The sequence below is a fragment of the Bombina bombina genome, chromosome 4 (genome assembly GCF_027579735.1).
Source record: "Bombina bombina isolate aBomBom1 chromosome 4, aBomBom1.pri, whole genome shotgun sequence".
Taxonomy (NCBI): Eukaryota; Metazoa; Chordata; class Amphibia; order Anura; family Bombinatoridae; genus Bombina; species Bombina bombina.
Genome location: NC_069502.1, coordinates 241,832,291 through 241,842,893, shown reverse-complemented (window position 1 = coordinate 241,842,893; position 10,603 = coordinate 241,832,291). Strand labels below are relative to the sequence as shown.

The following is a 10,603-nucleotide window of genomic DNA, read 5'->3' as shown; positions in this document are numbered from 1 at the left end:
ATACGAGTCTACCTAGTCCACAAAGAATACCAAGAGAGCAAAGCAAATTTGATAATAGAAGTAAATTGGAACGTTGTTTAAAATTGCATGCCCTATTGAAATCATGAAAGTTTAAATTTGACTAGACTGTAATGTAAGTTTTACACTGGTGTCATGTTTGAGAAGCTTCAGTCTGTCCTGAATTTTATCCTGCTGACTGATGCCTTTATGGCAAACACTCTATACTCATACTTGGTAACTGTCACATTCACAGGATCTCTTCCGAGAGTTGCTTGGGAGATGGCTACGTCTTTGCGTAGATTGATTTATCAGACTAGTTTATTATGTTTTCTTTCAGTGGTTTCCTTCAAAGATTCTTAATGTTTATATGGTGTTAAAGTGTTAACATTTCTAGAATTGCATTGAACATTCTGGGTTTAAAAGAGGCTCTGTTTTGCCGACTCCCATTTACATCCCCCTTATTATCAAGGTGTTGAAATGGCATGGGGGAAAACCTCTCTCTGTCATTTAATGCCAGGGGATATTCACACGTCTATATACTAATACAATTTGATCTGTTTAAATTTAAATGTGTGTTTAGTGTAGTGGTTGATAAATCTATTAAAAATTTAGGAGCCAGTAAGAATAATGAGCCAGACAGTGATATTTGTATATAGGTAAATGAAGAAGAAACCAAACGGTTAGGAGCCAGGGGTAAAAAATTCTAGGAGCCTGTGGCTCCCAGGTTTGTCAAGTTTAAGGTATCTCAGTATCTTGTGCCTTTCATATTTAATATTGATGTGCAACTATATATAGCATTGTGCATGAATGTAAACCAAGAGCACAAATGTTAGGTAAATATTCATCCAACATTTAACCAGTTAAGTTCTGAGTTGGCAATTTTAGATGTTGTTGCACAGAAACAAATGGATATTAAAGATTTAAATCCTGCCCATAACTTTCTGTATAGCAACAATGAAGGACTCCCCCCCCCCTGCCCCCCCCCAAAAAAACCTACACACATTACTTAGTGAAATTTGCATTACTACTGGAATAAAGAAACTTTACCAAGACAAAAATGACCAAAAGAATATTAATTTATTTATCAATATTAATGCACAGTAGCACTATTCATTTTCCAAAACACACTACTATATTTTAGTATAAAAAAAAACATTAAGTTCCGGGATGAGAAAATTAACAAAAACATAAAAAAATAAGTGCTTGCCAGAAAGATGCAAAAAACTGTTAATAATGGATATATATAATTTTTTTTTTTAAACGACACAAGTGCATCACAGACTGCACACCTGATCCCAACCAAAGTGGTAATATTTGACAACATTCTATTAAAAAAAAAACAAAAAAAACACCACACAACACATTACCAACCTAATATACACATATTCCTGCAAATTCAGAAAATGGTTGTTTCCTATAGCACCCTTCAATCGGTATCCAAACAAATCTCTATTCTCCTTCACTGAAGGTAGAACTCAAGTTATCTAAACACTAGACATCCCTCCTAGGAACGAGACGCCCACTATTACTATACAAACACAGCCTGAGAGAACTAACTCTTTCCTGTACATTGCTTCCCTTCGTGTATCAGGGAATCTTGCTTATTTCTCTACCAGAATGAACAGTCTCTTCTGGTAATCAAAGGTCCTTGTGCATTCATTAGGGAGCCGGACCTGCACACTGGGGGATCGATCATATTTTAATACACCAGGAATCCCATAATATATAAATCATGAATGGTCTTCAGTGATGAAAGACAGAAGTGTGTCATATGTAAGTACCTCTACACAATAACATGAAAACTCTACAGATATATCATACATGGGGTATTGCTATAAATCTTAACATCTGGTAATGAACATACATTATTATGTACGTTTATAATGCATCTGTAGTCCTGGAACCTGCAGCAATCATATGCTTAGCGATTCTGTATAGGATCCTATTGTTATGGCAGAAGTAGGAGTGAGACTTGGTCCAAAAAAGCAGTGATGTAAAAGAACATGTATTAACTGGTTACACTCAATCATGCTGTGAATTACAACACTTCCAGTATGGGAGATCCAAATATGTATGCATGAAATATGCTGGCTCATCTGCAGTTCATTGTGCAGGTAACACATACAGGCAAGCTCTCCAGTCTTTCTGAGCACAGGTCCCTCACACTCTACATTTTCCATAAGATCACCATGGCCGCCACATAGAGGGGGTAGGTGGCGGAATTTCAGGGGTTCTTTCACTGTCCGGTGTTGTTCTCAGCTCAGCTTTGGGTGCCTCTCCCTCTTCAACATCAGAGCAGCTGTCTTCACCAGAGGATGATGACAACATGCTCATCCCACAAACACTGTCGCTGGCTGGAGTGTCCATCAGTACATCCAGGACAAGATCATGCAGGCTGCCCTCACTGAGGGGCATAGACTCCAGAAGATGATTGAGCAGCTCAGCTGCCAAGCCAGCATCAATACCCGGGCAACTCGACACAAAAGTGTGAACCTCGTGCATGCACTGAATGTATCCAGCAGCAAAGCGTTCACTGGCCTCACGCTGCAACCGGTCAGCCTCTGTAAGCAAAAACAGCGTGGAATTAAAAAGGGACAGTATACACCAATTTTCATATAACTGCATGTAAAAGGCACTACTATAAAGAATAATATGCAGAGATACCGATCTAAATATCCAGTATAAAACCTTTCTAAAACATACTTAGAAGCTCACAGTTTAGCTCTGTTAATGAGGTTAGGTCGGGACAGGAGCTAGCAGGAGACAGAGATCAGTATACATCTAAAACTTTGGGGCTTTGTTAGGATTCTGAAAATCAGCACAATGTTTTTTAAAAAAAATAAGCAAACTATACATTTTTACAAAAACCCTCCCAGATGGGTTTATAAATGGATCATCTGCAAAACATTAATGCAAAGAAAAATCTAGTGTACAATGTCCCCTTAACAGCACTGCCACGATCAGTGTTTTAAAAGTAAATGTAACAGTTAAAAATCCCAGAAAGTTATCAAAAATGCTCACAGCCAAAAGGTAAACAAACTGCTACTGAAGGTGAACAAGGATAAGGCTGTACAGTTATCTCTATCAATTCCAAGAGGTACAAGTGCTCACCAGCTGATCTGTTCTGCAGTATCCGCTGCACGCGTTTCACGGTCAACTCCAGAACTTCCGCATTCTCCATCTTTGCCTGAAACTAATAAAGATGAGACATTAGGATGCATTTACGGACACTGGTGAATATATTTAAAGGTAAATTGTGAGAGTTGTGTAATTTTTTTTTGGGTGCATCACAAATTCTATTCAGACTACTGAATAAATCTGAAACATGTCTAACCGTTACAACAGCATAATATGTTTTCTTTTAACAGATAGGTTTTTGGGGTGTCCTATGGGGTTTATGATGTCTAAATTTGAGGATATTGTTGATTCGGTTATGGTTGACACTGCATTAGGTTACATCTATATTTGTACTTTTGTTCTATAACTGTGTAAAAAAAAAATCCCAATACAAATTTAAGTTTGAAAAACAAATTGTTTTACTGACCTCTGTGTCAGCTAAAATCCCACGCAGGTCCTGCAGGCTCTCATTAATCCTTGCTCTTCTCCTCTTCTCCACCAGTGGTTTCCTCATCTAGAAGAAAAAAAAAAAATATAGGGAGCTGGAGTCATGATTGCTGAATTAAAAACACAACTATATAGAAAGTTTTAGCCTAAGTTTACAACATGGATGTTTAGAGACACTGCAACTCTGTTTAACCCCCGCAATGGGGTTAAACACATAGTTAAAGCACACCTCGGAACACACAGAGCTCTGCAGGTCCAGAGTGGAAACTGCTGCTGATCCAGTAAGCGGTGCTATATATTTATAGCACCCATATAGCTTCAAATAACCAACAGCAGTGTGCGCAGGAGCATATTAATGCACATTAAATGAACAACTTCTTATATTTCTATTCACAAGAGAAAAAGTATGCTGGTGGTAGCGCTGTTTGACACACTACACTACTGTACCATACCCATAGAAAACATAAAACAAAGCAGCAAAAACAAAATTATGTCATCAACGTATTTTAAAAAAATAAAAATAACCAGCTATATGCACATGCATGAAGCAACACCACACAGGAATGCACTGTACTGTATATGGGAGTGTAAACTACACATGATCACTCCTACCTATTCCCAGTCTACATTACTATAGGTTAAAATGGTATAGAAATTGTAGAAAAAAAATGCTATACACACTATAAATAAAACAATTATAACTTGCACACAAGTAGACAGAATTCATCAAAATGTAAAGTATCGCTTTCATGTCTAATTAGTTTGAATCTCTTGTACAGGTTATACTGATGACACTCAAAATTCTAAATGAGTCCTTCTGCTCAGTACACCCCAAGATAGGTAAAAAGCTAGATGAAAAGTGAATGGGAATTCCTAAAACTGCCCACTAACCGATGGGGAGAATTCTCCCTGTTTTATTGTTAAGAGGGACACGCTTCCACAAGGATGGAAACAAAATGTTCATTCAGGGAAGGGACATCCAGAATTTTTTTTTTTTTTAAATGCTCTCTTTTGTGGCAAGTTAAAAATAATTTCACATCCCTTCATATCAATCAACTTAAAGTGAATGTAAATTTTGATGCTAAAGTGCCCGGTTTTTAAAAATTAGATTAAAAACAGGGGCACTTTAATTCATCAAAATTTACATTTCACTCCTGTTGTGAACAGAAAAAAAACCAAGAAAAAACACAAAACACTTACCTTTTAAACTTGACAGCAGCTCCAGCTTCCTCCGGTCGATGCAAGCCATTTCTGATGTCAGAAATGATGGATAGCTCATCCTCCAATCACGACTCCCCCCCCCCAGGGAATCAGTGTCTAATGCAATGCCGTGATTGGAGGAAGCCGGATTCCTCATTTTAGACCCAGGAAGAGGCTTTGTGAAGGGTGGAGGAAGCTAGAGCTGCTGTCAAGATGAAAAGGTAAGTTTTTTTTCACAACAGGAGTGAAATGTAAATTTTGATGAATTAAAGTGCCCCTGTTTTTAATCGTATTTTTAAAAACTGGGCACTTTAGCATCAAAATTTACATTCACTTTAACAGCAAATACAAAACTGTACAAATATACAGGATTCCTGGTGCCCCATAAAGGATTTTGTGTACATCATGTAAAAGCACATAATATTTAGCAAGTTGCCCAGGCATTAATTTACATCAAATTACACTAGTTGTGGAGAAAATGACTATAGATATGATAAATTCACCAGCAGGAGGGAGAATGTAAGAGAAATCACTAAAGCAGGTCATTACCACTAAAGACACATTCAGAGGATCAAAGACCCACCTATGTGAAATAGACATCAACATTAATTGGATGAGAGAGCTATAAAGAGGTCTATACAAATCTAGATCAAGCTTACAGTGCCTTTTTTAATTACCCTGCTGTCTAACAATGATTATATTGCAAAGTAAGCAGAACCAGGAAGCACCTTGAAGATTTAACCTGTGGCACCTGGAAGCGCTTAAAACAAACAGATGTAAGCGTTACAGACCTACAGAAAGTAAATGGGAATAAGACAAACTATTGGCTATGGAAAAACAATGATATAGCAATTAAAGCGACATTAAAAAAGGACATGAAACACAGTTTCCGTTCATGATTCCGATAGAGCATACAATTTATAACAACTTCCCAATGGTCTATCATATAATTTGCTTTGTTCTTTTGTTATTTGTTGAAAAGCATACCTAGGTAGGCTCAGGAGCTGTGAGCTAGCTGATGATTGGTGACTGCATATATCTGCCTCGTTATTGGTTTACCAATGTGTACATTTGCATAAAAAAAACCATTTTAACAGCATTTCAGAGGATTTTTATAACAAGCCAGTTCATATATATATATACATATACATACATACACATATATTATATATATATATATATATATATATATAGATACACATATATATACATACACACACAAACACACTTTGAGACACGTTCTTCAGTATACACAGCACATTATGGTAAAAATTTAAATGCACATAGATGAAATACATATTTGTATAGAAACATATTTGCAATATACATGCTATAGCAAAAATGCTTCTAGTGAAAGTTATCGCTGCTTTGATGTTAACAATTTTCTCTGCATGTGCACGTGAACCACAGCTTGATATTGTCACTGCACCTGCATTTTAAATACTCCAGCTCCTTAAAGCGCCAATGGGGCTTGTATCATGTCAGCAATTAACAAACAGAGTCATTACCAGATGCTACAGACACCTTATGCTCTCCGAGCAAGTGCTGTGTTTAAAATGCTAGTGCATGTTGCATAATAAATACACGTTTAAAACAGCTTTAGCTTTTATTAGAAGCATTTTTGCTAATGCATGTACATTACAAAAATGCTTCTATTCAAAATTGAAATGCATCCATGTGGATTTCAATTTTGGCTGAAATATTATAAATAATTTCCAAAAAGACTCAGTGATCCATATTAATTTTAAAGGGACACTGAACCCAATTTTTTTTCTTTTGTTATTCAGATAGAGCATGCAATTTTAGGCAACTTTCTAATTGACTCAGATTATCAAATTGTCTTCATTCTCTTGGTATCTTTATTTGAAATGCAAGAATGTAAGTTTAGATGCCGGCCCATTTTTGTGAACAAACTGGGTTGTTCTTGCTGATTGGTGGATAAATTCATCCACCAATAAACAAGTGCTTTACATGGTTCTGAACACCAAAAATAACTTAGATGCATTCTTTTTCAAATAAAGAAAGCAAGAGAACGAAGACAAATTGATAATAGGTGTAATTTAGAAAGTTGCTGCTCTGAATCACGAAATAATTTTTTTGGGGGGTTTAGTGCCCCTTTAATACAGTTGATGTGAAAATGAATATGGATCACACAGTCTTTTTGAAAAAATAAATAAAATGATATATATATATATATATATATATATATATATATATATATATATATATATATATATACACACACACACACACACACATATACACACACATTTTATGAAAACAAACTTACTAGTTTACTTTATTCAAAATGCAATTTTCATATTTTACTCCTACTAATAATTTTATGATATCCAACACTGCATATTAATAAAGCTTTTTGCAGGACAATAGAATCTCGGGATAATTTGTGCCATAATATGGGCACAAAATAACTTTGGGTGATATGTATTATGCACAATTGGATTTGTGTTATTCTATACACTACAGTACACAATATCCTTATTTCATACCTGTAATGTTATTTAAGTTCTATACAACACTTAAATTAATACTTCTATTTGACTTGCTAATCTACCCCCTTTGTCAGTACTGTTAACAGAAATGTTTCAGTAGTATAAACAGTGCTATATACACATCTTTAGTTAATACATTGATATTTGCCCTTTAATAAGGAGATTGACAAATGTACACTAATGAGATTATGCAATGTAGATTAAATGTATGTGTGTATATATATATATATATATATATATATATATATATATATAAATTGGGACAATAACTAGGCTTTATAACTAATATATAAAACACAAGAAACCATAACTAGTATACAAAAAAACAATACACTTCAATGATGTTACTGCAGCAACCTAATTATCTTTGTATTAAAACTTATTGGTTCAAAGTCTACTGAACAGAGATACACACAAAAAATATGAAATGTGAATTTTATTTCCATTTACAGGAAAATGCACATGTATTTCTCTTAAATAAAGCAAAACAACAGAACATTACTAATTAGCTGCAGGAACCACATTAAAGAGTTCATCTTAAATCAACGTAAAACCTTATAGCAAATTACTTGGCAATGTAACCTTATTGTACTATGAAAACTACACGTTTACTCAGACATATTCCACTAATATTATTAACGGACGTACATGGTGGATTATATCAATACAGCTTGCAATGTATCACTTTTGTTAGAAGTTCTGCTATGAGTGGAGGGTCCCAGAGGTAAGAAGCAAAACATATAGCAATAACAAGACCTTTGGGGTCCCCTCTTGCTTCATAAGAAAAAAAAAAGTATGCTCAAATATTACCATCAGGACGATATGTCCCACTTTCAAAGTGATATATTTATTGTATGACTTAAATTTGGCGTTGCCCATTCAAGAGTCCAATTCATAACACAATCCAGATCCATTGAGAGATTCCGACTAAAAACTGACATTTGTATAGATGCAGCCAGAGATCCAGGATTTAAATGGACACGATTAGTAGGAACACACGGTGATCGGAAGTAGGCAAGCTTGTAGAAAGCAGAAACAATGATGCGATCTTGCAGTCAGCCTGACCTTTGTTGCTGGTCTGTGAATGCCTTTCGGGCATTAACAATCGCAATGTAATGTGCAGCAAACTAGCACAGCAGAGTTTGCTACATTATGATTTAACGTCAGGCCTCCTGATTCGTAAAAAATTGATATAATGTATTGTAATTCTCCAATACCTTCCGGTCTAATCCGTGCGATATAAATACAGTGTTATACGCCTCACCTGTCTGTCCACTCGCTCCATGGATCCTATATTTTTATATGTATGTATGTACAAAGTTCGTCCCTAGATCCCTGTACGACTCTAATGCCTGTTCACTGTATATATATCGCTCACCTGTCTCTCCCCCCGATCCATGTGACTGGATAGAACGTTCCCCAGATCTCTTTGTGACGTCACAATGCGGCTGCTCGCGGTTTCCATAAATTCCGCCTCATTTACATGTGAATGGAACCTCCGCAAACGTCACGTAGATAGTAGACAAATGGGATCAGCTCTATTGTCCCTGGCGGCAGCTGCTTGGAAGGGCAGGAGGAGGCGATGGTAGAAGCAAATGTTTTGGTTAGAGACGCCGCCCGCAATAATTCTATTGTGCCTTGTGCGGCGTTTAGACTCAAACTCAGCATGCGCAATGCGCATTATCAGGATGAGTGAGTATATAAAGTCACATCGGCTTATGTTTGATGATTTGTAGCAGCAACAGCATGCCAAGACAGTCTACGGGTTTTACAACATACAGTGCGCTGTAGTAGCTTTGTTTAGGTAGAATATACTATTTTTTCGTGTTTGTTTCTGTAATGTATTTTACATTTTTTTTTTTGTTAAAAGGATGTTGCTGTATTTAACCAATCACATACCACAAGCATGAAACATTCTACCAATAAAGTTATGTATGTTTTAGTCAGCCAGTGAGATGCACCTTTTGTTAAAGGTATGGTATAGTCAAAATTAAACTTTCATAATTAATATAGAGCATGTAGTTTTAAGACACTCTTAGATTCCCCTCTTATCAAATTTACTTTGTGGTCTTGGTATCCTTTGTGCATATGTAAATATCCTCTGCAGCATCCATACACTACTGAGAGTTAGCTGTGGATTGGTGACTACACACATTTGTTCTTGTCATTGACTCCAGCAGATGTCTTTAACTAGGTCACACTAGGGCATTGCTGCTCTTGTTTATGTGCAAGCAATATTGCAATAATAAAATGCCCTAACAAATTAGAGCATTTAATTTTTGCACATTCATGTTCCTTTAACTTAACATTTCTCATGCAAAATGTTTTAACATATATAGTGCTCTTTCTGAAGCATTATTTGTTTTTTACAGTTTCATGTTCTGCAAACAGACTTCAGAAGTGTTGCTAAAATGCTAATGGTATGTGAACTACAATGTTGGCTGTTTCACTGGGAATTATTAATAATCTTAGGTCATACCTGCACAGTAAGTCTATTGCTCCCCAGTAGCTTTATGAGGGGTATACACGTTAATATAATACCATTAGTACTTTAGAGGGACAGGAAACCTGTACATTTTCTTTTGTGATTCAGATAGAACATACAATTTTAAACAACTTTTCAGTTTACTTCTATTATCAAATTTGCTTCATTTTCTTGTTATCCTTTGCTGAAGGAAAAGCATTGCACTACTAGCAGCTAGCTGAACACATCTAGTCAGCCAATTACAATAGACAAATGTGTGCTGGCACCAATTATTATTATCGGTTATTTGTAGAGCGCCAACAGATTCCTGCAAGCGCTATAAGCAAAGGGGGGGGGGGGGTACAACGAAACAATTATAGGGATCAAATGGGTAGAGGGCCCTGCCAAGAGTTGCACTGTTGTAGTCAGCTCTTAAGAAGGTGATCTACAAACAGCTGGACTTTTAGGCTTACATGCTAAGGGGGTTCAGGGGATAGCAATGGAGGAGAGGAACTGGTATTAGGAAAGGTTAGCGTAGGTTGTATGCATCCCTGAACAGTAGAGTCTTTAGGGAGCACTTGAAGCTTTTAAAACTAGAAGAGAGTCTTGTGGAGCAAGGCAGAGAGTTCCACAAGATGGGAGCCAGTCTGGAGAAGTCCTGTAAACGGGAGTGTGATGAGGTGACAGGAGAGTAGGAGGTCATGAGCAGAGCGAAGGGGACAGGAGGGAGAGTATCTGGAGACAAGGTCTGAGATGTAGGGGGGAGCAGTGCAGTTGAGGGCTTTGTATGTAAGAGTGAGAGTTTTGTGTTTGATCCTAGAGGCAAGAGGAAGCCAGTGAAGGGATTGGCAGAGAGGTGCAG

The 10,603-nt window shown here is 36.6% G+C and overlaps 1 protein-coding gene across 3 annotated transcripts; it reads right to left on the bottom strand.

Moving 5' to 3' along the window:
- Positions 1-1,058: 1,058 nt before the first annotated feature.
- LOC128655327 (transcription cofactor HES-6) lies at positions 1,059-8,829 on the bottom strand. Of its 3 annotated transcripts, none has more exons than XM_053708976.1 (4): positions 8,656-8,829; positions 3,545-3,631; positions 3,112-3,193; positions 1,059-2,561 (listed from the first exon to the last, which is right to left on the bottom strand). In XM_053708976.1, exons 1-4 carry the CDS (start codon positions 8,740-8,742, stop codon positions 2,185-2,187), a joined length of 633 nt encoding a protein of 210 aa, XP_053564951.1. In that variant the 5' UTR covers positions 8,743-8,829; the 3' UTR covers positions 1,059-2,184. The 3 variants fall into 3 exon arrangements, with proteins under 3 accessions (XP_053564951.1, XP_053564953.1, XP_053564952.1); XM_053708978.1 differs by lacking the exon at positions 8,656-8,829 and adding an exon at positions 8,542-8,652; XM_053708977.1 differs by lacking the exon at positions 8,656-8,829 and adding an exon at positions 8,088-8,493.
- Between the last annotated feature and the right edge of the window lie 1,774 nt (positions 8,830-10,603).

Bases quoted from the DNA above. Each gene is read 5' to 3' on its own strand.
- LOC128655327 (XM_053708976.1), bottom strand. From the start codon at position 8,742: ATGGAAACCGCGAGCAGCCGCATTGTGACGTCACAAAGAGATCTGGGG. The intron at 3,632-8,655 runs GTGAGCGATATA...TTTTTCTTCTAG, and splicing joins TGGATCGGGGGGAGAGACAG to ATGAGGAAACCACTGGTGGA. The intron at 3,194-3,544 runs GTCAGTAAAACA...CATCTTTATTAG, and splicing joins GGATTTTAGCTGACACAGAG to TTTCAGGCAAAGATGGAGAA.